Here is a 27,890-nt window from a genome sequence, read left to right as displayed (position 1 = left end):
TTTTTCTTTTTTTCAATTTCGATATTTCAAATTTTATTTTAGTTCTGCAATAATTTTACGAATTCGTTATTAATTATATTTAACATAAATTAAATTAATTATAAAAAAATCTTACAAGCACGACTGACCCACAATCCGTCACAACCCATCATTAAGCGGGGCAAAACGGGACGGGGCGACCCACCTTTTAAGCGAATTGAGAAAACACCAACCAACCCACCAATTTTAGGTGGCGGGCCAACCTAACGGACCTACATGTAATTTGACGAGTTTTGATGGGCCAACCCGCAATCCATCATTAGATGGGATGAGACAAGCCCAACTTTTAGACGGATTCGAAAATTGACAACCCAACCCAACTATAACGAATCAGACCAACTCGACGAACCTAAACTATTTTGTTACCGCACGCAAAGGGTCGATACACCGGTTAACATTATATATCACTTATCCCAGTAGAAAAATTCGAAAAGAATCAAAGAGGATAAGAAGGACATTTTACTACAAGTCTAGGTTTTTCTTTGGATTACGCACACATCTCAGTGGAGGAGCGGCATCTTCAGCTGCACCGATTCTAAGGTACTCCTAACCCTAACCTACAACAACTGCGTTTGATTTTCTTCTTCGAGATTTGCTAATCTGGAACTCTTTATTCGCTAATTTGTTCCGTTTCAGCCTCGCCTCGTGGGAATTCGAGGTTCAAATCGTGTCTTCGTTAGTATTTGAGCTGTCGTTTGTTCTAAATTACCACTTTTGTGTTTCGATTTAAAGCAATTATTCCATATTTTGTTGTTTGGTAAAATTTTGGTACTGATTTGGTTGTGTGGAGTCAGTGTCTGGCTTTAGGTTTGCTTTTAAATTAATCGATTCGATACGTGTGCGCGCACATATATTTTAGTTGTACTGTAATTAGCATTTGGAGTTAATAATCGTTACTGTAATCTGATTTAATAATCGTTACTGTATGGTATTTTGATTTGCTGGGCATATAGTTTTTGTGTTTCTGTTTTAAGTAATATTGCGGTGCTTTGGTGTTCGATAAGACTTGAGGAGTATCAGTTACACTATGGGCTCTTGGATCTGCTAACTTGTACTTTTCTCTGTTGAACACCTGTAGACATTGTTGATTTGGCTAAATTTGCGAAGTTGGAACATGGAGAAGACGAATAAGAAAAGACCTTTGGTGTTTTTAGATGTCTCTATTGATGGAGACGTTTATGAGAGGATGGTGTTTGAGGTATTGTTGTTTTTTCAACTCAAATATCAATCATTTTATGCATTTTATATTCAAGTTAAATCCATTTCAATCTTTCATTTCTTCTCTCACAAAAAAGATGTTTTTAACTTCGATAATTGTCTTCGGCTGGACTGCAGCTTTTCACCGATGTTGCTCCAAAGACAGCTGAAAACTTCCGTGCTCTTTGTACTGGTAAGTTTGCCGTTTTGTTTTGAATTTAACCTATTACACCGGTGATAATAGTCACTTTTAAATGATCTGCACTCTGCAGTTTAATGTAGATATGATGCTCTATATTTTTACTCAGTCTCCAGATATACTTTTCCCACTATTTATGGGCTTTTTAAATTTCATGTTGAGTTTAAAAGGCTTAAGATCTTTTTTAGATGTCGAAAATTCATACGTAATTAGGTGTTTCTTTATTCGGTTTTAGAAGGATGGGATTATCTCCTTGAATGTCCAAACCTAATAGTGTGAATTTGTTTGATTAAAAAACCTTCGGTCTGTGTCTTTTCCCGGATATAGATCCTATTGTTGTAAGTTCTATAAACCTTTTGATCTCACATGCTTCAATGATCTTTTGTATCAGGAGAAAAAGGTATCAGCTCTAAAACTGGGAAGCCTCTCCATTACAAAGGAACCTTTTTCCATCGGATTGTCAAAGGATATGCAGCTCAGGTATGCTCACTTTTTTTTATTTGTCCTTTTTAGTCCTCCGAATAATGAGCTTAACGCTATCATTCTGTCGCCGTGTAGTTTTGCCAAGTATAAGTTAGAAGTGGCTTTATCTTTAGCCAAATACGTTTGTTTATCATGTGACAGGGCTGAAGGCCATGACTGCCTTTCTTGTGATATTGTTTGAGGTTGTATTTTGTGGGCTGTCAATTTCAAAATACACTCTCCTGGCTTAAATATCTTGGCTAATGCTATGAGTTTTTTTTTTCTTTAAATGAAAATTGATTGACAATCTATTAATGTTTTGCAGGGTGGGGACTTTCTTCGGCAAGATGGTATGTTGTGTGAGTTGAGTTCAATGTTCCAGTTTCCCTTTTGGATTGTTAAAAGTGAATCTTGTATCACTTTGCAGGCAATTTTGGAGAAAGTATATATGACGGAAGATTTCCAGGTGAAAAAACTATTCTTCTCTCAATTTCTGTTTTATGACGATGTTTATCTTTTGGGTTAGAATGAATGAACTTCTGCAAAATACACGCATATCTGTCATTCTCGAATCCAATTTGTGATTCATTCGATTATATATTAAGTAAAAAAGACAAAAGCAGGCCCATTCATATATTTTATTATTTTCATATTCTTTTTATCTTGAGAGCAAGTGGGTTTCCTTTTGTATTGCCTATGAAGGTTGGGGCTGACTTTGATCTTATTCTCGCTGGTTTGGAGCTTCAATTCAAATGATATTGACGAATGGTAGGGAATCTAAATGTCTTGCCTGCCTTATATGTCTTCTATATTTGTTTCGAATTGTGGAAAATTCACTTTTCTTTGGCTCTCATTTCATTTGTTTTTTAACAGCAAACCATCAACTGTGGTTGATCTCAGTAATAATTGCCCCTCCTTTTACTTGTGCCCTACTTTTTAATATGATGTCTTGCATTTTTGGTGATATATAGACTTGGGCATGATGAGCAGTGTTGAATGTATGAATTCAAAGTGATTTTGCCTTTTCCGATCCTGATAAATGGGTCTTTGGACTAGTAACTTTTAAAGTGTTTCTTTGCATTTTTGTACTTTTATTACTGGTGAACTTGGGGAGCACTTCCTAACCTGACGAATGACTTGCATTTCTTTTCATTGTGAATGATGAGTCTATCTTGTGGTGCTGAGGCATAGCAAGCTTAGATTTGGCCATTGTTCATTTAATGGTGAAGCTATTCCTTTCTGAATCATTCGGTAATTGATGTAAATTTTCTATTGATTGAAATGTATTTTGTTCTTATTTATTAACTTGGAAGCCTGTGCTTTAATGAAGGGAGCGAAGCTTACGCACAAAGGACAAATATGTTGTTTGTGGAGTTTTATAGTTGTAAAGTTTAAGTTAGTTTCCCCCACCGTATCTTTCGAGGGTCAAAGCCGTATGCGCATATTACAGTTTTGTTAGATTACAATGTGCACCATTTTTCACGAAAGGTTGGAACTTGTGTTGCTCTTGATGGGCAATTGAGGTTGATAACTAATGTCCTCTGTAATTACGAATGTTATTTTATTTGTAGGAAGGTGTAGCTACAAATTGACCGAATGATGCATCATTTAACATTTCATCATTTATTTGTGTGAGAAATTCTAATGGAACGTTCAGTTGGTGTTGACAAATATGAGCCATCGTGCATTTTATTGTTGCTCTGTTTTCTGTGGTTTAGTTTGACTGGAGAAAGTTAACAATGCACTGCAATCTGGTTTTGTTTCCGTGCATGCATACGAAAAACTTGGAATTTCATTGCAGCTTAGGATTTGAGAAGCTCACGTGATAAGCATGTGCATTATTCTAACTGAGTAACTATTCTTGCTCTAATGTTTACAAATTGGAATTCTTTATGTTTCCCAGATGAATTTCCAAAGCTGAAACATGATGGACCGGGTTTATTATCTATGGCAATTGCCGATCGTGATGAACGTGGCTCACTGTTCAGTATCACCTTAAAAGCTGATCATCATCTTGACAGGTTCATTTTTTTCCCCCCAGTCTGTTAGCTCTTCCATTATTCATTTTTTTTTTAATTTTCTTCTGCGGAAACTTGTTTTCCCAATCATAGCAAATTATGTCAGTCACTCTTGTGTCATTGGTATAAAATCTTTGTTATTTTGAGATGCCTTTTTTATTTTTATGCCTGTGCTTGCGATGTGTCATTTGGAAATACCTGTTGTCTCTCCGGTGAAAGTGAGTCTTAGTTATTTTTGTGTTTCTTTTCCTTTTTCCCTGTTGCGTCATATTCCTGCGATGTGTCGTTCTGAAATAAAACCCAGGTGTGGCCAGGCATGGCTCGTGCACCTGGTGACACCCTAAGGTCCGGACGTCCGGTTCAGTTAGACTTGCACTTTACATGTGCTTTGGGAAAAGTTTACTCCTTATATGTACTATTGGAAAAGCTCAAGTTGCTTATGGGCTCCTATTTGACGGAGAAATGCTTCACTTTTTTTGTCAAAATGAATAAATAAGTAAATAAAACATGGTTTTGAAGTGCTAAATATTTGAAATAAAAAAAAACCATATAACTCTCACAACCCTTTGTCATACGTGCAACTTATCTTTTCACCGAATCCACGATGACACCAGTTACGAAAGAGCTATCTATTCTTCTCCCATTTCTGAAACTGCTATCGTACTCCTCGTTTAGTTTATATTTATTTGAACTTGGAATTGAGCGAATTTTTGAGGTCTCATTTTATGAGATTGGAGTTTGGAACTCCATTGGAAGACCAACAGGGAAACAATAGATAAGTGACATGGAGAAAGGGGAGAATAGTTAATTTAAAGACTATGGGGAAGGGTGATGTAAATAGGCGAGAGAATGGTACTATATTTGAAGTGCTTCTAGACTCATATTACGTACAATTATTTAAGTTTTGAAGTTTGGAAATAAAAATCGTGAAATAAATTTTTGAATCAAGCACCGCCTTATTTTATCTTATTATTTTGTCAAAAATTAACATTTTACCCTGTTTGATATTTGGATGATTGAACTTTTGTAGCTTGTTTGATTATAATTCTACTAGTAGATAATTAATCTGATGTAATGCATATAGACAACAATTTATATTTACTTGTTATTTTGGTAGTAAGCTATGATATTTGATTTTATTATGTTTAATTTAATGTTTTACACAGTAAACATTAGATACTTTACGACATAATTTTTTTTAATCTGAATATTTAGTTTTTTTTTTTATTTGTGAGCCTTGGTTTAATAAAACACATGCATAGACTTGCTCCTTTTTCCATGGCCCTAGAACACCTTTGCGCCTTGGGCTTTTAAAAATCATGTTTTTAGTACAGGTACTCTAATTTATAGAATTATAAGATTTAGCCAGATTTATTACTGTCAGCTAGATGTTTTAAATGTGAGGTTATTTTTCCAGCCCCGTTTGATCTGCTTAGTTTAACCTACCACTCTAAGCATGGTTGACAATGGGCACGCCTAGACTCTGGCAGCCGCACTAGGGGAGTCAATTCGGTGGGTCGGGTTGACGAAAAAACTCTAAAAAATTACTCAACACGAACCCGACCCAAACTCGAATCAACCTGAAAATGCCCAACCCCGAACCCAAACCCAAACCCGGCTAATTCGATCAACCCGATTTTATTTTTTATTTTTAAACAAAATAATTAAATAAAAATTTGAAACACAATAATAATAATATTTAATTTAATCACATAATAACAAAATTTAAGCTTATATATAATTTAAATTTGAACTTTTAGTTGTAGAAAGTTTAAATTTTACTTATTACAAAAATAAAAAAATATTTTAAAAAATAAAAATTGTACAAAATAAACATTAAATGACGAAAATCTGTAATAATTTTTTTCAAAAATACAACATATAAAAATGTAGTAAATATGTCTTAATTTTGTATAAAAATAATAATAATTAAAAGTTTCGGGCCATTTCGGGTCAACCCGGGTTGACTCGAACCCCGAGTTAGCCTTTGGGTCAACCCGATTCGACCCAAATCCAAAAAGCCCCAGCCCTAACCTGATATTCTGGTTGACTTGTGTCGGGTTGACGAGTTGAGTTGAGTTTTGACACCTCTAAGCCGCACTGCCTCAGAGGCGCAGGTGCACATAAGACGTTACCCTGTGTTCTTGAAGGGAACCCGGGCCAATTGTCTCAATGAATGGAGCGAAAACTGATAACATAAGCCCAAACCAAACAATTGAAGCCCATTAACCCAAAGGCCACAGTTGTTGACAGTAAAATTCTTGGTTGATTTTTGACCATGTGTCCATTTTATTTATTTTTCCATAAATTACTCTCTTTTATTACGGCAAACTAAGCACTTTCCCAGCAAATTACAGCGGCCTAATTCCATTCTCTTTTTTGTCTTCTGCAAATATAATTCCAACAGCATATTTGATTTTTCTGCAGTTTATCTCCGACAGCATATTTAATTTCTAAATCACTTCAAATCTACGTAGCACTTTAATAACACTATGCATTTACTAATGAACCTTTGATTTACATCATCTGCAATGTTATCTTTTAGTAACATTCACTTTATGCATGTATATCATAAAAAAACCCATGTTTGGTGAGCCTTACTTTGATAAGGCCCTCACTTTGCTTTGTGCCTCAGGCTCTACGACAAAATATGCCTTAAATTACTATGGCTCCTAGATTTTCCTCAACGATACTATTTTTGAACCAGTTCTTTCAGATAGCTTTGCCCCTGTGCCTGTGGTATGGAATAGTTGAATGCCCTTTGTGTAGTTGAATTTCCTTGATTGCGCATCGTTGGATGCTGATATGCAATTTCTTCCATGGTCCTCAACCTGTCAGTAATTTTTGATCCTCAGGAAATGTTTAGTCTTTGGTGAGCTTGTGGATGGGAATGATGTGTTGAAGAAGATTGAGAATGCTGGGGATGAAGATGGAATACCTGCTGTTACTGTGAAAATTATCAATTCTGGAGAAATAAATGATGGTTTGTATCTAAAATTTTTTAATGTATATTCTTTGCCCGTGGAAAAATGTTCTGGAGCTACTATATTTATGGCAGTATTATTGTGTTATGTCGTATGATTTTTCTTTTGTCCTCTTGTTTTTTCCTCTTTTCTTTGAACTATTGAATTTGTAGTTGCCTTCATACGTCTCTCTTTTTTCCCCCCTTTCTTTTCCCATTGAATTGGTTCTCGATGCTTCCGTATGATTTTCACATGTATTACATGCCTACAGATAAAAGGAAAGGGAATAAATCGAAAATTGTGAAAGACACCATGGAGGCAAACAATCACGAAGTAAGGCGCAAGGGAAAACATAAAAAATCTTCAAAAAGGAGGAAAAGGAGAAGACATCATTATTCGTCCGAATCAGATAGTTCAACGGATACCGACTTGGAGTCTTCAGAATCTGATAGTGATTCTGACTCGGATGCATCCTCTTTAAGCGACACTAGCTCTTCTAGTGATGAAAAGCGTAAGAAGAGGAAAAGATCTAAGAGGGAAAGACATAAACGTGGAAAGGGGAAGGATAGACGACGTGAAAAACGACGCAGAAGACGAGATAAAAAGTCTAAACGTAGAGCTAAAAGGTAGCATCTATACAAACACATCATATTTTAGCTGTCCTCTGATATTTCGATAGTTTATCAAATACTTCCCAGTTATTTGAATTTATATATTATTTGTCCTCTGGTATTTGATAGATGCTTAATCAAATCCTTCCCAGCTATTTAAGTTCAATGTGCCAAATAAGATATAATTTCTCTATGATTTGACTGCAAGCAATGACATTTCTGATTGCTGGTCACCATATTTTGCAAAGACTTGATACCATATAATGTTGCTTCATGAGTGCATATTATGTCGGTGAATCTTGGCCCCACAAGCTGGAGTAAGCATTTTGGCTTTCTGTGCCCATATGTTTGAAACTTAAAATTTTGTGGAAATATTGTAGGGACAGTGTCTCAGATAGTGAAAGTAACAGTAAAAGTGGAAGTGGCTCTGAAGAAAATAATGATTCAGTTGGAGCTTTGGATAAGAAGCTGAAAAATGCTGGTGCGATAGTTATTACTAATTAGATGATCTTTTCATTTTTTTTGTTTTAATTTATCAGTTATGTTCTGCAACCTTCCTGGTGGCATTTCCACCAAAGAAAATCAATCTTTTCTTGATGAGAATTGGGAAACTGCAACTGTAGATCATAGGAAGGGGGATGCAGCTGACATGTTCGATACGGAAGAGGGTGAATTCCCCAGGGAGAATGGAGAACATCAAAACAATGGTGTTGGAATCAAAATGGGACCAGACAGAATTGCTGACAGACACCCTGATGTAGTAGACGATGGTCCTGGCAAATCTAGGTGCGTAAGCCCTTTCTATGGTATTACCTCCTTTTATTATCCTTTGTCCTCCACGTTCCCGAGGTTTATTGCCAGTTGATGCACAGGAGCCGAAGCTTAAGTCCTAGAAAAGCCATGAGTAAGAGTATGAGCTTAAGTCCTCAGAGAAGTGCTGGAAGAAGTCCCAGTGTTGGTGCAAAGCATAACAGGAACAGGAGCCCAAGTGTTAGCCGAAGTCCCCAGGTGCAGCAGATCTCTGATAAGGGCAGAAGTACGAGTCCAGTTAGAAGTGGAAGCAGAAGTATGAGTCCAGTTAGAAGCCCCAGAAGGCAGAAGGACAGAAATGCAAGTGTGAGTCCCCCAGCTAGGTCTCGTTCGCCAAATAGCCGTAGTAGAAGTGCCACTGTTTCTCCTCCCATAAGAAGAGTCACGCAGAGTCCACTCAGAACTTCATCCAGGAGGTCATCATTGAGGTCGGCAAGTCGCAGTCCTGTGAGACATTCTCGACGCAGTTTAAGCAGGAGTTCAGGCAAACCTTCTCGAAAGAGCTTAAGCAGAAGTCCTGTTAGATCATCCCAGAGAAGTGTTAGCAGAAGCTCTGGTAGGGCACCCTCCAGAAGAAGCCCTAGTCGTAGTCCAGTGAGGGCACCTATCAGGACTAGGCGCCAAAGCTACTCAAGGAGTCCTGTAATTTCGGGCCGGAGGGCAAGATCACCTGTTTCTAATCGTGGTGGGAGTTCTTCAAGAAGCCGTTCGGCTGATGGATCACCCAAACGGATCAGGAGAGGTAGGGGTTTTAGTGATCGATATGCTTATGTACGGCGTTACAGGAGTCGCTCTCGCTCTCCTAATCGTTCTCCCATAAGGTCATATCGATATGATGGTAGAAATGAGCGTGACCGGTAAGAAACAATCAGATCTCTCCTCCACATTGACTTGAGCTTCAAATCCTGAATTCCAGTTCCCAGAATTTATTGATATTGTATTTAGGAACTTAATGCCTCTGTTTTTAATATTTGTTAGATATCTGAATTTTAGAAGATCCCCAAGGCGTTATCGGAGCCCACCTCGAGGAAGAACTCCTCCCAGGTACATGATATGTCTCCCTATTATTTTGGTTTCCAGAATAATCTGGTTTCAAAATAGTCAAATCTTTTAAAGCATAATCTCAGCTTATGAAATTAGTTGAACATTTCATTGATGCCTCTGAACCTGAAACTATCTCAAAATTATGTTGGCAGTTTCTTTCTTGCGTTATACGCATATTCGTTCAAGCTCATTCTTACATGGCATCTTACAGATATAGGGGCCGAAGAAGCAGGTCTCGTAGCCCGAGTGTGTCTCGCAGCCCAATTCGCTACCGCAACCGGCATTACAGCCGAAGCCGGAGTCCCGTTAGAAGCCGCTCTCCTGTGGAGAGGTATCGTGGGTCCCCCCGTGGTGAGAGGCGGAGATCGCCTTCACGTAGCCGAAGCCCATCTGCATCACAATCCCCTCGTGGTTCACAATCTCCCAAGCGTGCTACAAAAGGGAACTCAAGGTCGTCATCTGGTAGCCCTCCTAGGAAGACAGGCTTGGTTTCTTATGGAGACGCGTCGCCCGATTCTGGTCGTGAATGACCACATATCCACAATAATTACTCCGGTAACGGCTCGACCTCGCCCAGTACTTCCAAACTTGTAGATCTTTTGTGAAATTTTCCTTCGCGGCCCGTGCTAGAATGTTGGTATGAAATTTTATAGACGATTTCAGCTTGTGGTAACCGACGCATGTCCTTGAATTAATCTTACCTAGAGTTTGGGAGCGTTTTTTGTTGGTTGGAATTGGAAGTTGGACATATCTGCCATCGTTCGGAACCGTGTTACTTTCCTGATTGTTGTTTTTAGACCCAATTTATTAGGTACTATTTTACTAATATGATAAAGATATTTTCAAGTATATTATTGGTTTCATCGTGCTTAAAAATATTTACTTGATATACGTAAACTTTTGTGGTTTTATTTTAAAATGTGAAAGTTGATATTGCCTATCTGCGCATCAAGGGCCTATAACCCATCAAGGGTCTAGAACAAACCCCAACTCCCCAATGACTTTTGAGCTTGAGGTCGACTATGTTCAACTATGTAAAATTCGTGTTAGGATTGTTGGATATCAAATAATTAGATTCGTTGTTGGATTTCAAATTATTTGCGGTGTTTTTTGTATGGATAAAATTGAAAATTTCAAATAATTTCATGTCAAATTATAGAATTAATCTCTAAATCAAATTTCTCATCGCAAATAAAAAAAATATCGCTCCAAAAACAATCTAAATTTTCATTCTTTCCTGCACCTCAATTTTTGATTCAAAATAGACCCATGTTCGCCGTGGGTGCACCTGGGGTGTGTCTACGGCTCTAGACACATTAACAACACGGCAACCCAATATAAGGGATGGATTAACATCGATGGCATGGATTTGAAATTCGGTTCGGACTCAAGAAGCTGAACTTTTTAAGAGTATCCGTGAGGGGCGCCATACGTGTTCGAGATTGTAAATGGAATGCCCTCAGTTGTAGGTGTAGTTTTGAGGGATTGAAACTTGAAAGTAATTTTTCTTGAGGGTATTTGGGTTATTTTGGTATGCTTGCCTTGAAGCTCAATACGAATTTAACTCTAATTGATGAGTCATATTGATGTCACTCACGGTCGTTCAAAGAATACTTTTGTCTATAGTTCCCTTCTGTGTGATTAGCTGGCCAAGTACATGAGACAGTGTGGAGTGTGGGGGCCAACCCCCAAGATTGTGATTCTTACCGCTGACATAACAGATCAAAATATCGAATTTTTGACATATCGTACTGAAATTTTTTCGATATACAGACATTTTTTCGGTATATCGAATTTTTTTCGGTATTTATACGGTATCAATATGAATTTTTTTCATACCAAAATTTTGGAATTTGCTATTGATATCCGTATAAATTTTTTTCGTACCAATATTTTTAATAAGGTATACCGAAAAACCACCCCTAATGATTTGATTGATGTAAAATAAATAATTAATAGATGAATAAATAATATGACGACAAGAACGTATGATATGATAAAGTAAATTATACATTTACTACTTATACTTGTACCAAACGGTATTGTACATGTATCCATTTGAATAAAAGATCCGTCATATAAAATTAACTCACGACACCATTTCATAGAATTCTTTGTGGACTTTCATTATATTCCAGTACATAATACTAGCTAGTAACTCGAGATCTCGTGTAACAATAATAATAATAATAATAATAATAATAATAATAATTAAGTATTTGTTTCATAAACTCAACCCTATGTATGTCCATGCACCATTCAATTGAAATCAAGTGGTGGTAAGATCCGAACCGGTTGGCGTGGAAACTTGAAACTCGAAAGTTTGTGATTGTACTTAAAAATTTCGATTAAGGCTGTGATTATGGCGTAATATTAGGGTTGGGGTTCGACAAAGGTCAGACAATTTCTAAAGTAAACCCAGTTTCGGCTCTTAATTAAGCCAAAGGTCATCTCATCAGTGTGGGACTCGGCACCCCAATTTTTTTTTTTTTTTTTTATAAAAAAAATAAATAAATAAAGAAGGAATACTACTGTATTTGTTCTCTTTTGTGGAGGAGTTTGTTACGATTATTCAAAACACAGTAATTGAATGCGAGCGGAGCAATTATCATTTTAGGAATTTTTTTAAAAATAATTTATATTGTTTCGTTTGCTATACAATTTTTTAAAAAATATTCTATATTTTATCATCAAATGTCAACCACGTATTCAAGTATGAGTGATTTTCTTCATCCAAATAACACCATATCTGAGATACTAATGTTAATATTTATAACAATCATACAAAAATAAAATCAAATAATTAACTACCATAAATAGTAAGAGAGTACGTGAGTGTTCGAGATATAATAAGATGTTAAAAAGATGGTTTGCTCAAAAGTCCGATGTTAGATATAATCAAAAGTTACATTTCAATTTAAGAAAGTAACTGATGTTTTTTTAGCATCCAGTTTGTTCATATGTTGTTTTGTGTAATCATTTTTTTTTTTGACGATGTTGTGTAATCATACATGAACCCCTTAAACGAAACTATATCATTTTGATGAATATCAAAATTTACTCTTTACCAATATTCCTTCAGAAATATTTATTAATCAAGGTGAAAAAAGTAAATTGGTACTACAAACTTCCCAAATTCTCTTCTCGTATCTTATTATTCGACTTAATAATTAAATTTATGAAAATAATTCTTAATTTAAAATAATATATATTTTATGCACATGCAACACATGTGTTCGATAACATAATTCTGTAAATCTGTATTTGATATAATTAATGTTCTTAATGCTCGATCTAGAATGAAATGGTAAAATTAGAAAACATATGACTTCAAATTTTGATAGAATCGAAAATACGGTAAAACGGGTAGATCATGGTACGCAAGACAAAGCCAATGAAGCTAGACCGAACCAAGGTTCGAAACCGGTGGTTCGAAAAGTCCCGAACTTACGGTTCATGAACCATCACGGGTCCGGTTACGGTAAGAATGAGTCACAAACACTACATAAAAGGAAATAAATTGAAATGATTACTTTTGAAGGAGAGCGGGACCATAACTAAATGCAGCTCCAGTGTGAAAAGGGTAAAGAAAAATAACCAAAAAACAAACATTTATAACATTTTAATATTTCATTCAAAATGAAATGATTACTTTTAAAGCGGTAAAACCCCAGAAGATATGAACACAACAAAATGGTAAAAGAACAGCAAAATGTAAGTGAATTCTAGACTTATAGGCAGACCAGTAAAAAGGTAGGAGCAGTAAAGCTTACACTCTTTTTGGTCGTGTTCAAATCTAGGAACTCAGGTCCAGGTTGGTAAAGGAAAAAAAGGCTTAAACCCCACTTATCATCTTTCACACCTGTAAATTTGTGTCCATTTTCATTAAAAATCAGATCTTTATGCTATATATCTACAATTTTTGATGCCACACATGTGCTGTGTCACCTCATTAAACAACAATTTGTGCTTGTAAAGGTTTTGATTCTTTAAAACCTTGTCAACTGGAAAGTGGGAAGAATCTCTTCTTACTTGGTGTGAATGTACACTTTGTTAGTATGTATTTCTTTTTTCTTTTGCCCCCGAAAAGGAAAGGATTACTTTTCTTGTTTTCTTGTTATATCCTCCGTTTTCTTGGTTCTTTGGCTCATATTTGTGTTTAATTTTCATGGGTTCCTATGTGAATTTGATTTTATATCGTTTACTGGTGGATGCTAATTGCTAAGACTAGCCAAGTTCACGTATTATGTTGTATTCCATTTTCACCCTTCGAAATGAGCATAAGTAGGTAGCTAATTTTTCTTTATTTTTCGCTCACTGCAGGAACTGTTTTTAACAACTTATACTCGAGTTCTTCAGACATTTTCACATTTTAAAAAGACGAAATATGAGCTTCAATGGCTCTGCTGGGGGTCTGTTAATCTCTTATTTCCTTTGTTTAACCATCAGATGGGATGTACATATGTTATTCTTATGTCATTTAAACGAATGGAGGGTGCTATGTTTTTAATTTTGTGTCTAAATGTTTAAGGTAGCCAAACGTCTAGAATGGCGTATGAATTTGGGAGGACTCATGTTGTCAGGCCAAAAGGCCAACACCAAGCAACGATAGTTTGGCTACATGGCCTTGGCGACAAAGGCTCAAGGTATGAGATCTGTTTACCTGTCAACAAGAAAACATTCTTACATTATATTGGTTCCATCGACTCTGTATCTAGTTGAAATAAGCAACAAGCAACATTCATTTTAAATGCAAGAACGTTCATTGTTACAAATACCTACGATTTACGAGCACGAAAATCATGGGATCATTGAATGCGTGTTGAACTACTGTTTCTTGAACATGACTATGGCAAGAAGGCTTATTTCAACTTTATCAGATACCTTATGCACATCGGCTAATATCAGTTTGGCGTGTGACGTGCAGGTGAAAGAATGCCAAATTTTTTGTCTTGTGTTCTAGGATAATATCAACGACAAATGGTTGGATGCTTCAAAATGATGCATTTGCATTCTTAATATAATCTAGTGAACTTTGGCATGATTTCAAGTCCATAGAGTCATTTGGAAGATCTAGAGCAGGGGACCACTTCCTCAATAGTGATGCCTTGAGAATAATAATATGTAGCAAAGAAACTTGATTAAATTCAGGTGTCATACATGTGCTAGGGAATATTATTTTCAATCATAATGGGGCCATCACCTTTGCATATTCAACATCGTATATTTGACATATAGTTGCGTTATCGTTTTCAACGGCATCTTCTTGCAAATGTGGTCCCAAATCTATGTAGATAACTGACTCTTTTTTTAATCAGGTATTAGTCATGCGAGCTTAACGAGAAATCCTTCAACATATAAGTTGCAGCTATGATAGATTATAAAAGTTATAATATGATGCCAAATGATATATTTTATCAAGTTATGTTCATTCCCATTATCTTTCTGCAGCTGGTCACAGCTTCTGGAAAGTCTTCCCCTTCCAAATGTAAGGACTAATATAGATTTTCAGTCATTGATAGCACTGTGACCCTGCTTCGTCTAACTTGCGTATGGTTAATAAATTCGTAATCTTGTTTTATAACAAACGCCATGCAGATAAAGTGGATATGCCCGACTGCACCTACTCGTCCAGTGTCTCTATTCGGTGGATTTCCTTGCACTGCTTGTAAGATATTTACATGCACCGCTCACGATTTTGTTTATCCTTATAAGCTCAAATGTTGCTGTTGTGCTTCAAGTGCTAACAGTGCCAGTGAATCAATACCAAGTCAAGGGTGGTAGACTTGCACTGATTTAGCTTCTATTCTACATTTTTTCCCCTCTCATCTATAACATATCATTTTTCTCAAGATTGAGCAGGGAAATTACTTGTCTTTTTCAGGGTTTGACGCGCAAGATATCTCAGATGACGTCCCTGATGATATACAAGGATTGGATGCATCAGCAGCACATGTTGCGAATCTCTTGTTGACCGAGCCTGCTGATGGTAAGTTTGTAGTTTAATGCATTTTATGCACACTTAAAAAATATTACCATTGATGGATGTATCAGCATTCAGCATAACATTTTGTAGTTTCGTCTAATGGTCAAAAGTAGAAGAATGAAGAAAAATATAATCCCTGTATAAAATTTGTCTTTTACTGTCTTCTTTCTTGCTATTTCCTTAAAGTTTTCTTACCAAGGCTAAAGTCTTCGATTTTGGTTTTTAGTTTACTTTTTCCTTATACAATTCACAAGTCAAGGAATCTTATGCTTTTGTCCCAATGTGCATCATTTCTTGATATATCTCATCTTGATAATTTTTTATAGTCAAGATAGGTGTTGGAGGCTTTAGCATGGGTGCTGCAACTGCACTTTATTCAGCCACATGCCACGTTTTTCGGCAATACGGGAACAGGCACCCATACTTGATTAACTTGAGCTTGATTATCGGTCTTAGTGGCTGGCTTCCATGTTCAAGGTGGGAAAATTATCCCTTGTGCTCCCAATTCATGTACACTGCAAAAAAATGCCATTTTTTTCGTTACTGCGTGTTGTGTACACTCAGCAAGCTTATTGTTCTCCAGGACACTGGGGAACCGGATGGAAGCATCGAATGAAACTATCAGGCGCGCGACATCACTGCCCATTTTGCTCTGTCATGGCACTGGTACATACATCTTCATCTGCTCTTTCGATTGTAGTCGCCACTTTCATCTAATAGTTGCTGTTTATAACATGTCGGCATGCATATGCACTGAAGTAACAACTCACGAAACTTCTGGTCTAATGTAGATCAACAACGCAGTGTGTTTCCGCCGAAAACAAGATTCATAATGATTCTTATTTTAAAATCCATCTGTTTGAATTTTGACGTATAACACAAAATCTGTTACTTGGTTACTTCTGTGTTTCAGGGGACGATGTTGTGGCTTATAAACACGGAGAAAAATCAGCTTCTACTTTAAATTCGGCTGGATTTCAAAATCTTACGTTCAGAAAATACGAGGGGTAACCATATGCTTAAAAACTTTTCCCAAAAGCGCATTCCATGATGCAAATACTTCAACTTATAATCATTTGTGTTTTCTTGTTCCTCCTAACGACTCAGGCTTGGGCATTACACAATTCCTGAAGAGATGGATGAAGTTTGTCGCTGGCTCACCGTGACGTTGGGTCTTCAAGGGTCATAGCTTCGACATATAGTTCCGAGATCTTGGGAAATAATATGGGTATACGTGGGAAGAAATAAGGTTGAAATATAATGGGTATAAGAAGTAGAAATTGAATTGGAATATAGCATACAAATGGCATAATATGAAGCTAGACTCATCTTTTTGCTGTTTGTTTGGGATAAACTGTGTATTCCATCAATATTTTGATGTTTTCTGAGGCTTTTGGACTAATTTAGAACACACCAAATGGGGTTTTGAGTAATCACAATAACAATCATCCAAACTGTATGATTTTCACGTTGGAATGCAATTTTTTTAAATACAAATATTATATTTTTGTCAATTTAATCTTTCCCTTTTGGAAAAAGAAATTGTGATCAAGAAATTAGTTTTATTGGCGAGGGGCAGTTGATTTTTCAAGATTTAAGGTCGAGGAACGCGATTATGCTTAACATCCTGTTAAAGATTGATCAAATTCTAATGCAGCAATTAGATAAATATTTAAAAGTGCTTAAGCGTTTTTTTTTCAAAACAGCTTTTCTAATCACGGTATATTTTTTTCAAAGAAAAAAAAACAATTCTCTAACCAAACATACTGTGTCTCACAGAACTTGAAGACTTAAAAGGCAGCTAAAGAATACTACCATTCTTGAAAATGTAAGAAAAAAATTGGACTTCCTTGAACCTTTGGCTTGTTATCATCGTCTTGTATGCGTGTCTATGTACACCAGCATACAGTGCAAAAAAGACGAACTTTTCAAACCTGGAGCGACTAATCATGCGAGCTCAAGTTGCTGCCAAAAACAGGCACGTTATTTGAATAGACTAAACAAGATGATATGTTGCTCACTATTTTGAGCTTGAGTGTCGAGATTTACCTTGAAGTGGTGTTGTTCATTTGTTGCCACCTCGATCTTGAGGATCTTTCATCTGCTGGACCGGGGACGCAGGAATCGATTTCAGTAAGCCTACTGGCAGGCAAGGTTGAACCAAATTCTTGACCAGGGTCACGAAGAGAAGATACCCGTTTCTTGTTTTGGGAGCTTACTTTAACGCTATTGAGAGACATGGGAGGGTCCTCAAGTGTCCCTGGCTGGTTAGCTTTCAAGATGTTACATAACTCGCTCCCATAGGCAACCACTTGATCAAGTGTGTTCCCTCTAAAATCAATCAGAGGGGATATTTGTGAACCATGCCAACTTTGAGAATTCGAACAATAATAATGACTACTTCCAGAGCGAAATTGAGGTGCTGAGCTATTTGTCCATTTTATATAGTTGGATACTCCAGAACTGCTACCTGTTTCCTCAGGTTTGTGACATTGTATTGGGAATTCGAATTCATCCTTTGTTTCCGCATTACTAAGATCAGATTCCTGATTAGAGGAAAGTGGATCGAGACTTTCCTGGGCGGTTTCTGGGACGCTATAATTGTTATCCACGTGGAGACGATAGTCAGGCAACAGGAGGTAGTTTTCAAAAGGCCATACGTCTTCTTCTTGGCTGTGTACAGCAAAAAAGAATAAAAAATGAGGGGGAAAAGTAGCAGTCATGGCAGTAACTCAAGTTGTAGAAGCAAGGAAATGGCAATCGTTATTGTAATATTGGATGGAAATATATCTTACTTGTAGTGCAAAAATGGCAGCGGAGTCGAATTCTGTTCAGTGCCAAGATAAGTATTATGACTATCATTTGTAGGTGCAGGCACGTAAAAGCTATCAATAAAAGAGGAGTCTGTTATTTGGTTATCCTCTTCTTCACTCAAGGGGCCCTTCCTAATGCCATTTTCTGGGAGAAACATATAGATCATACAGATCAATTCAGGGTGAAGAATAGGCAGTTCGACTCCGATAAGCTTGATGATAGTTTTGGATGTTAATGAAAAGAATAGGCAGTTTGACTTCGATAAGCTTGATGATATCATAATTTCACTAATATCAATTTGCTTCCAAAATATACTTTTGATTTTGCAGACACTCAGATAATCTCTTAAGTGGCATCACAAGGCAACACAAGAGAAGGCACCACTTACATCAGCAAAGGCTAATATAGCCGAACTCATGTTAACTGTAAATGATACTGAAATTATTTGTCACAATAAGATCTTGGCACGAAGCATACCTCCCTTTTGGCCATAGGCATTTTGACACCCTTCACAGCGGCATCCATCCGAACATCCCACTTTTGACTTTCCAGGGGAAAAAGAAAAAGAAGCAAAAAACAAACTTCTTCACCATCAGCATTTGGAAGAAATTTACGGTTGAAGGAAAAGAGAAATCTCCTTATCCCTCTATTTCAAGCTATAAACAAGATATAAACAAGAAATGTACACAAAACGAAAGAAGAAAGGCAACACAACATAATGCATCCACGAATCTTGCAAGACTGAGCATTTTCCACTGTATGAAAAACTATGATTGGTGGGTAATAACATTACTAAAACCTTTTAAGTAGTACAGTAGCTCAAGCGTTAATTGTTTATACCAATGCGACTTATAGCAGCCACATACAAGAGTAGAGTACACCGACAGTCTCCTTCCAACAATTGTATCAACTTGCCCCATCATAATTAAACACACGACCTTCTAATACCGTTTTTGGGACCGATATCACATACCTGATAACAGTCACAGTACTTTTTGAGACACATTGACTTCTTGCAATTGCATCCTTTTATGTGCCTTGCAGAAGATGGTGACTTACGGGTTCCATTTTCCTGAATGTATTTTAAGCAATTCAATCAGTATATCACAAATATGCAGCACGATCATAAATTATGATCGGGTCCATACCCCATAATCACTTCCAGATGCCTCCATGCTACGACGGACCACTTTAGGTGCAAATGCCAGAGGATTGCGAGATTGAATCAGTTCTCGTGCCTCAAGAACTTCATCATCACATTCTTTTAAGTTGCAGCAACCTTGGCAACAACAAGCTTCCGTACAATACAAACCAGCAGCAAAGCACTCACAGTAACTGGAAGGAGACAAATTACAAACATGTATTGCATAAACTTCATAAAAAAGAAAAGAAAAGAAAAGTTTAAAAGATGCAATACACTTACAGTTTCAAGCAGCTGATCTTCTTACATTGGCAACTGAACATGCAATTATCACCAAGACTAGAACCAGATATTTCTTTCCTGTAAAATCGCAAACAATTGAACCCTGAAGTCGAAAACAGAACGATAAAACCAAAAACATGGTGTATTCTACAATTTTCATGCAAGATAATATAACTCACTGGGCTTGCCTTCCATTATTGGGGTTCGACGTGTAGAATTCTTCCTCATCCCCAACATTCTTATTTTCATCTGCTTGAATCGATTGACCCTCGATTGGATTGGAGACAACAGATTTGTTTGGTGACTTCATAAGGCACGCAAACTTATTATCATCAATGATTTCCTGTAAAACAATCTCAGCCACGGAGTCGAACATAGGTCCTGAATTTCTCACTTTCCCGCTAGAACTACTACCCATCTGATCGGATTTCGCGTTCACGGTCGTACCAGAGTTCAAATCCATCGAATAATCACACAAAAAAACGAAAACGGAGAATTTTTCTTGAGCATAAAACAGAGAAGTGCCTCTCGCAAGTATCGATTTTCCGTTCAAGAATCGAAAGTTAGGGTTAGGGTAATACTTAACAGCGAAGAGAAGTGAGAACGATAATCTCTTGATGGATGAAGATGAGACTTGAAAGTGAAGGAGTTTTATCGTTGCCCGTTGCTTGCTCAAAGCGTAATCCCAACCAATAAATAAATAAATAAATAAAAGCTTAATACAAAAATAAAAAAAAATTAAAATTAAAATATAACTATACGACAGGTCATTTTGTTAATATATAACACAAACACCAGTAGATCTTTTGTAAAACGAGTAAATTCGACTTATGTTCACAATAAAAAGAAATATTTTCGCATGTGTCGTGTCAAAGTCTTATAACCTAAAGAAAATCTCACGAAAGTGTTTGTGATAAATGAATTATCACCAAAATCACAAATTTGAGATAAAGTCATCCAATTGTAATATATATCTTTTCATATCCAAGCGCAACAAAATAAACAAACTAGTAAATGACAGTATTTTTCGTATTAGATCATAATTCATAAGTTATATTTTAATATAATTAACTGTTGTTAAAAAGCTTTAAAATATTATTATTTATTTATTTAAGAAAGGTGTCGTGGTCGGTCTGGATTCTGGAAAACAAGTGGCGGGAAAATGTACGCCATTTGAGTTTGGGCTGACTTTGGGCTACAAATTTGATATAGATTCAGAATTCTCCTACTTTGTGATCGGGCCAAGCCCAAAATTATCAATCTCTTTATTTATTGGAGCCCACCCGACTTATATCTTTAATCCTAAACATCAATATTCAAATAGTATAATAATAATAACATTAACCACATCAATATAACATCTTCTAACAATCAAATTTCACCATCCATTCCATATTCATAGTTGCGGACATCAATACACATTTGCCAAGGTTTCTGAATATTTTTTTTGATGGAACCAAAAAATTACAACATAATCCGCCATCGTTAATCGTTGCAACGGGTTTTCTAAAAGCGTTCTTGTAAATTCGGCTGCATAGGTTGCACGCGGAAGGAGAAAGGCATGTGAGCTTCGTAATCGCGAATATGATCTTGCTGGTGATGATCATACATTCTTTGGTTCTCCATCACATGTTCATCCATGGAGTTCAAGTGTAGTTGGCTCTGTTATATATGCACATTCAAGAGTATATATATGGATCAATGTTTTATGCTTGCCAAAGAAAAAAGATCAATAACGTTTTATGAAAATATTAGAATTCAGGTCTTGTACCCCCCAATATTTCATCAAATTTCATTCTTTAACATGGTATTTTTGTATTTTTTTTCAGTTTTAAATGACGCTCTGACGTGACACTAACATGACACTGACATCAACACTCAACCGAGAAAAAGATCAAAATTGTCAAAAATTGAAAAATACATCAGTACTACTAAAATTTGACAACAATAGAAAATCAAAATCACATAGAAGCAAACATGCCAAATGAAAATTGTAATTTTCTTATGTTTCATTTTACTTTAATTTATATATATAGATTGACATTGTGAAAAAAAATTTCATTTTGTGCTACATAGAAATTTGGCCCCATATATACATATGGACATAACCACCATATAGTCTTGACAATAACATTTAACTGTAATTTATCCGAAAATATAATAGTAAAATAAAAATCATAACACCCCACTATTATTATAAGCATAATTAATTTGCAAGAAAAACTTGAATTAAAGTGGAATTGGAGAGAACTAACATACCAACTTAAATTGGAGGCTCTGATTCTCTTCCTCCACCATTTCGGTCTGAAATCATTCAAGCAAAAACAAATTATTCAAGAATAATATGTATCACAAAAACCTTAAATCTCACGAGTCAATTTAGTGAGACTGATATTTTATTCGACCTGATCTATGAAAAATATTACTTTTTACATTAAAAATATCACTTCTCATTGTAAACATGATCAGATCGACCCGCACAGATATTAATATGTGAAACTATCTCACGAAAAAGCACACTTAAAAAAATGGACAATGCCGTTAAATAATGAAGGTACGATGTAGTTGTACATGTTTCCTCATCATCCGCACAAACTCCATCTGCCACAATCAAAAGAAAAAATAAAGAGCACGAATCAATAAATTAATCTAGTGATTAGAAAAATAGAGACTAATTATTTACAAGCAGAACTAATTTTAATTTAAATAGTTTTCACGAAATTGATTGGTTATCAATTTACCAAAAGTTAATTCCTTACTGTGTACGAAAATTTTGCAATCTAAATCTGTTAAACTACACAATAATAGTTGTTAATCAACATCTATTCCCACCCCGCAACCCTATAAACTTACAATTTTTAGGAATCGATCAAGAATTAGATCTGATTATAAGATGGGTATGGTTGTGTGTTGTGATCTGATCAAGAATTATGGTTAAGCGTAGCAATCAAATTAAATATTTTACTTGGTAGTAAGGGATATTGGCCGTTGTGTTTTGAAATTTTGTAAAATTTTGTTAGCGAAAAGCTAATAAGTGCTTCTTAAAAACTCTCCCAAACACTATCCTTATGACTTCTAAAAATTTGCAGTGAGTATCAAAGTGTGTTGCCATAATTAATTTGGTTAAGCAAGTTTATGCACTAATTACTATGTTCAAATTAAAACAAGTACAACACGATTCACACACACATACATCTGGTAATTTGCACTTACCTCCCTTAAAATTTTTGTTTTTGACTTTCACCTCCCTTGTATATATGTTATGTTTTTTACATTTGATAAGAAGGTAAATGACAAATGCACAAAATATAGAGGAGATAAATGCAAGTGACCCTTATTAATATATATATATATATCATGCACCAACGATATGTTTATTCGTATAAAATTTTTATAACTAAGATAGGTAGAACTCCTATACCAAACTAATATGTATTATATTCCTCCAACTCCAAATAGAACATAAACCTAATATATTTTATCGGAATTTTTTTTTTATCTTTATGTTTGTCTATTTGTAATTTTGGTCCATTATATTGTCTAATCTCATGTTTAGTCCGGTATCTTCGTTTGTACCTTTTTGTTTTTGTTGGAAATTTTAGTATTTTTTGATGTGGCATTGATGTGCTATCAATATAGTATTGATGTGTAGCTGACGTATGTAGTGTCACATCAGCAATCCCGATGAAAAATGATTAAAATCGCCAACATCAAAAGAAGCAAGAAAACTGGAATTTTATAACATAGAGAACCAAATAGCAAAGAGACAAACATATTGATGAAAAAAAATCAATTTCCCCATTTTTTTTGTTAAGAACTTGAACTATTACTAGATACAAATATTAAATATGTATAAGCACACATCCATATTTCCCAAATCGACCAATGGAAAAATAAAAGGTTTCAATAATTTTATTTTTTATCGTATATATATATTCTAGTAACTAATTTGTAGGTTAATGAGATAAAACTTAACAATAGATAAAATCGCATTTTTGGTCATTTTATATTCTTTTTTTTCTTTGTTAATTATTGTGCTTTATATTGTCAAATTTCGGTTCTAATTTGTTATTTTTGTTTTTCCCTTCCAATTTTAGTCATTTTTTCCCAACATAACGCTGATATGGTATCAATATGATATGGACATGTAATGTGCCACATCAACGCACTAGATGAAAAATAAATAAAATTATCAAAAATTGAAAGACACTTTAATAATACTGAAATGGCCAAAACGTAAACAAAACAAATGCATAATTTTCCCAAGATGCGTATGCAAAATTTAAGGTACATATATATATTTACCTGTTTGGCTTTAAGAGCTGAAGTCCCATTTTCAAGGGCATCCTCCAACACCATCAGTTCTTTATAGTTCAAACTTGTGATATCTTCCCCTTTCAGATGCCTAGACTTAATTTTAATTGAAAAAAAAATGAATCAAAGTTGAAGATAAATATATATAGAGTTTTATATATATGATCAAGAGAGAAAATAATTATGAGATTCAGCTTGAACCTGAGTTCAATCTGCATGCTGTCATTCTCCTTCTTGATTCTGTTGATTTCATTGTCCAATTGCTGTACATACAAAATACATACATATATATACATATATATATAATTATATATATATATATATATATATATATATTTGAAATAAATAAATTTCAAACTCAAATACAAGCTCAAGTCACGTGGAATTAATTAATAATAAGATGGTATAAATCAACTCCTCCAATTAATTAACGACACACAACAACTTTGATTTAGAACATCAGATAAAAAAATCATATGCATGTAACGTTCAAACTTTTTTCGGATCATTAGCTCTCCCGTGGTAGGATTATTATTCTATGCTACATTTGGAGTACTTCCCCCCATGATGTGGTCAAATATCAACTATTGGATCATCAAGATATATGTCAATTTCCATAAAAATATATGGGTCCTACGTGATCTAATGATATTGAAATAGGGGGAGAAACAATCCCGGTGTAGCATAGACTAACCCCCCGAGGTATATATTTACACGTGTTTACTTTATTTTTTAAAATGATTTCTACCCACACCGCCCCTTATCCAATAAAAAATTAATCATTTTAACACCCTCTAGTTGAATTATATATATATATATATTTAGGAAAAATACATTTTTTGGTCCATTAACTTTTGTATGTTTTGGTTTTGGTCCATTAACTTTTTCGATGTGGATTTTGGTACATTAACTTTGCATTTTCAGTGTTTTTTGGTCCAACTGCATAACTGTCAACTTCTGATTGGTCCAAAATGATGACGTGGACCAATCAGAAGCTGACACGTATGCAGTTGGACCAAAAAACACTGAAAATGCAAAGTTAGTGTACCAAAACCCACATCGAAAAATTTAATGGACCAAAACCCAAAAGAGATAAAGTTACGGGACTAAAAAACTTATTTTTCCTTAAGTTAACTAGCTAGTTAAAAAATCTTGAAGTTAAATCCCTCGGTATTTGTTACTATTTCAACCTTAGAACCAGAGGGCAAAAGGAAGCTGGATCATCAAGTAGCTATAGTTCCTTTGCACAAAAGAGGGAGCTCATATAATATTATCCAAGATCTATATACTTATTAGCTAGCTAGGGCATTCTCAGAACATTAAATTTCCTTTAAATGTGCCAAGAAACTGAAGTGACACTCGTAGGTTGTTTCCTTAAATCTTGCAATTTTACATAAAGATTTGCCATTTTTTTCACCAGATCTGTAACATTCCATGCACTTCAATATTCTTGTGTTCTTTCATGGTTAAAGTACTAATTAAAACATGTTTTTGAAAATGAGAGAAATTCTAAAAGAGAACACAAGTCGGCCAGATCTAGCTAGAAAAATTAAATCTCCTAATATATACATACTTGTAATGCATCTTCCAATAAATCCAAAGTTTCTAGAAATTTCACATTAATTCAGCTAATTAAAACCTTGATTTTCGAAAATCTAATCAAATATATATTAGGGTTTTTTTTTTCCATATACATATAATTAGTTTAATTTACCTCATGTTTAGCATCCCAAAGCCTTTTCCCAGAGAGCTTTTGATACTGATCCAACACGTCAACAAACCTTCAAATCAAGAATCAAGAAAACCCTAATCACAATTTCCTCCCACGCCCAAGAAAGCGAAAAAAACAAAACAAAACCTTTAAAAAAAAACACGAGCCGTTTCTATTTCTTTAATTTTCTGAGAAAAGTATGAACTCGTATAAAGACACGAAAGAACACACGTTGTAGAAGGGGTGCAGAAGTCATGCATCTTGCCAGAATTAGCGAAGATAATCACAGAAACTTGAGCATCACACAGCACACTAATCTCCTTGGCCTTCTTCATGATCCCATTTCTTCTTTTCGAGTAGGTAACCTGTCTGTTGCTCGAGTTCTCGATCCTCTTGATCTCGATCTTGCCTCTTCCCATGTCAAAAATTTTCAACAAAATTAGCAAAGAAAAAGGCCAAAATTCTCTGGAAAAGAATTATATATGAAAACAAAGATTAATGGGTTGTGGATGAAAAGATCTTTGGGCTAAAATATTAGTGGGTACGGCGGTGTAATGCCATTTTCCTTACAAGGGTTGGGAGACAAGAAACTTTAGAAAGGTTCGGACAAATAAGGGTATTGATAGATATTGGCAAGCCAACTGTTACAAATCTTGTGTGTGAAATTTGATTTTGCTACGTGTTTGATCCAAAAATAATTATATAAGAGTAAAATCAACTGCTATATACTTAATTATAATATAATTACAAAATAATAATAATAACGTGATTATATGAGAATAATTATGTAATAGTTATTTTTGGATGATATGTTTGGTATATAGTAAATGTTGTGAGAATATTTTGATATTGATATACTAGAATAAGATTTTGAAAAATAAGCTAGGGTGACCAAATTATAGTTAAGTTTTAGGGGTTAGAGTGTTTTTCTTTTTTAACAGTTATACTTGAAAGTTGGAACCCTATATATATATATATATATATATATATATATATATATATATATAATTTTGATCCCCTGCACCCTAGGGTGCAGAAAAACTATGTGCGACCACTAAAACCCGATGGTGGGTTTTAGTGGTGCAAAAAAACAAAACAAAACCCACTAAAACTCACTACCGGGTTTTAGTGGTCGCACTAAAATTTCATGCACCCTAGGGTGCAGGGGATCGGATTTGTGTATATATATATATATATATATATATATATATATATATATATATAATCATGATCTTGTTTGTAATTTATTTTTGTTTCATAAATTTTGCAATTAATTATAAAATTATAAACAGATGTGTGAAAAAACAAAAGAGTAAATCAAAGCTTGGAAAATAAATAAAAAAACTAACCAAAGGCATTATTGACATATTAAAAAAAGACTCACTAAAATTCAGTTATTATTCGCCTCTCTCTCTTTATTAAGTGTGTGTGTGTGTTAACACCATCTTAATTAATCGCAAACACTATTATTTTCAAGGATAAGGAATAATTATGTTCGGAATTAACCCTATTTCTTAAGTACTCTTACCCAAACTTTATTTTATTAAAAAGAGTAACCAGAATAAAATTAGTAGTAGCTGGTCTTTGAAAGTGAGGTCTTAATTAGTTAATTAATTAAGCATCCAGGCTTGCACATATATGAGCCTTCAGAATTTTATTTTTGGAAATTGACGGTCAGCCAATTAATGTATAAAAGTAAAATATTTTTATAAAATTCAAAATTAAACAATCAAATCGAATCAAATTAAATCAAATCAAGACGAATTATTGATGGTTACAAAGAATGACTGATGGGCAAAAAGATGAGACGGGACTGAAAATTCTTATTATGCCTTAAACGTTAATTTCTTACTTTAGTCAAACATCCAAATCTTGATTGAGTTTGGGAATGGTCAAGAACTCACGGTTATTTGAATTAACAAGAATTTTTTTTTTTTTTGGTGGGAGTCCACGCAGCTGCTACCCATTGGATAAATCACAGACTTAACGCATGCAAACTACGTACAACAATTAGATAAACTGCTACCCATTTTTTTTTGTGTGTTTCTTAAACCTAAATTATGTGTTAGCTTATGCTTAACTTAATTGAAATCCAAAAGCTAGTCATGTGGTGATTATGATTCTCCAAAAGTGATTCTAATAAGAAGGTCATTATTAAAATCACTATAATCACTTATTTATCAAACATTACTCAACTTTGATTTTTAGATTTTCACATTTGTTTCCAAACACTACCAACTTTTGATTTTTCTTAACTTTTTTATAATTTATAAATTAATTATTTTTACAAAAGCATAAT

General features: G+C 34.9%; 4 protein-coding genes across 16 annotated transcripts; 2 read left to right on the top strand and 2 right to left on the bottom strand.

The window, feature by feature from the left end:
- Positions 1-459: 459 nt before the first annotated feature.
- On the top strand, positions 460-10,189 carry LOC140862296 (uncharacterized). Of its 3 annotated transcripts, none has more exons than XM_073265306.1 (14): positions 460-579; positions 1,118-1,237; positions 1,375-1,429; positions 1,827-1,915; positions 2,223-2,247; positions 2,325-2,363; positions 3,801-3,918; positions 6,771-6,898; positions 7,150-7,504; positions 7,870-7,970; positions 8,113-8,275; positions 8,362-9,156; positions 9,278-9,343; positions 9,555-10,189. In XM_073265306.1, exons 2-14 carry the CDS (start codon positions 1,154-1,156, stop codon positions 9,871-9,873), a joined length of 2,337 nt encoding a protein of 778 aa, XP_073121407.1. In that variant the 5' UTR covers positions 460-579; positions 1,118-1,153; the 3' UTR covers positions 9,874-10,189. The 3 variants fall into 3 exon arrangements, with proteins under 3 accessions (XP_073121407.1, XP_073121408.1, XP_073121409.1); XM_073265307.1 differs by lacking the exon at positions 460-579 and adding an exon at positions 580-697; XM_073265308.1 differs by lacking the exons at positions 460-579; positions 1,118-1,237; positions 1,375-1,429 and adding an exon at positions 2,600-2,665 and having other exon boundaries at positions 1,842-1,915.
- Positions 10,190-13,126: 2,937 nt separating this feature from the next.
- LOC140863323 (uncharacterized) lies at positions 13,127-16,820 on the top strand. Of its 10 annotated transcripts, none has more exons than XM_073266674.1 (10): positions 13,127-13,157; positions 13,667-13,755; positions 13,875-13,989; positions 14,795-14,831; positions 14,942-15,011; positions 15,228-15,332; positions 15,656-15,806; positions 15,913-15,995; positions 16,243-16,336; positions 16,437-16,820. In XM_073266674.1, the coding sequence occupies exons 2-10, from the start codon at positions 13,731-13,733 to the stop codon at positions 16,516-16,518; spliced, it is 762 nt and encodes a 253-aa protein (XP_073122775.1). In that variant the 5' UTR covers positions 13,127-13,157; positions 13,667-13,730; the 3' UTR covers positions 16,519-16,820. The 10 variants fall into 10 exon arrangements, with proteins under 10 accessions (XP_073122775.1, XP_073122773.1, XP_073122772.1 ...); XM_073266672.1 differs by lacking the exon at positions 13,127-13,157 and adding an exon at positions 13,184-13,378; XM_073266671.1 differs by lacking the exon at positions 13,127-13,157 and adding an exon at positions 13,185-13,386.
- A 195-nt stretch (positions 16,821-17,015) lies between these two features.
- Positions 17,016-20,215, bottom strand: LOC140866654 (uncharacterized). 2 transcript variants are annotated; one of them, XM_073271681.1, is made up of 8 exons: positions 19,746-20,215; positions 19,567-19,644; positions 19,292-19,478; positions 19,117-19,215; positions 18,621-18,687; positions 18,125-18,287; positions 17,379-18,002; positions 17,016-17,294 (listed from the first exon to the last, which is right to left on the bottom strand). In XM_073271681.1, the coding sequence occupies exons 1-8, from the start codon at positions 20,027-20,029 to the stop codon at positions 17,273-17,275; spliced, it is 1,524 nt and encodes a 507-aa protein (XP_073127782.1). In that variant the 5' UTR covers positions 20,030-20,215; the 3' UTR covers positions 17,016-17,272. The 2 variants fall into 2 exon arrangements, with proteins under 2 accessions (XP_073127782.1, XP_073127783.1); XM_073271682.1 differs by having other exon boundaries at positions 19,755-20,215.
- A 700-nt stretch (positions 20,216-20,915) lies between these two features.
- On the bottom strand, positions 20,916-26,119 carry LOC140864336 (floral homeotic protein GLOBOSA). Its single transcript, XM_073268464.1, has 7 exons — positions 25,823-26,119; positions 25,595-25,661; positions 24,082-24,143; positions 23,872-23,971; positions 22,138-22,167; positions 21,826-21,870; positions 20,916-21,228 (listed from the first exon to the last, which is right to left on the bottom strand). Exons 1-7 carry the CDS (start codon positions 26,008-26,010, stop codon positions 21,073-21,075), a joined length of 648 nt encoding a protein of 215 aa, XP_073124565.1. The 5' UTR covers positions 26,011-26,119; the 3' UTR covers positions 20,916-21,072.
- Positions 26,120-27,890: the final 1,771 nt, after the last annotated feature.

Source organism: Henckelia pumila, chromosome 4 (genome assembly GCF_033568475.1).
Source record: "Henckelia pumila isolate YLH828 chromosome 4, ASM3356847v2, whole genome shotgun sequence".
In the NCBI taxonomy this organism is placed as follows: Eukaryota; Viridiplantae; Streptophyta; class Magnoliopsida; order Lamiales; family Gesneriaceae; genus Henckelia; species Henckelia pumila.
Note: the sequence above shows the minus strand (reverse complement) of the source record. Positions and strands in the feature narration are given on the sequence as shown.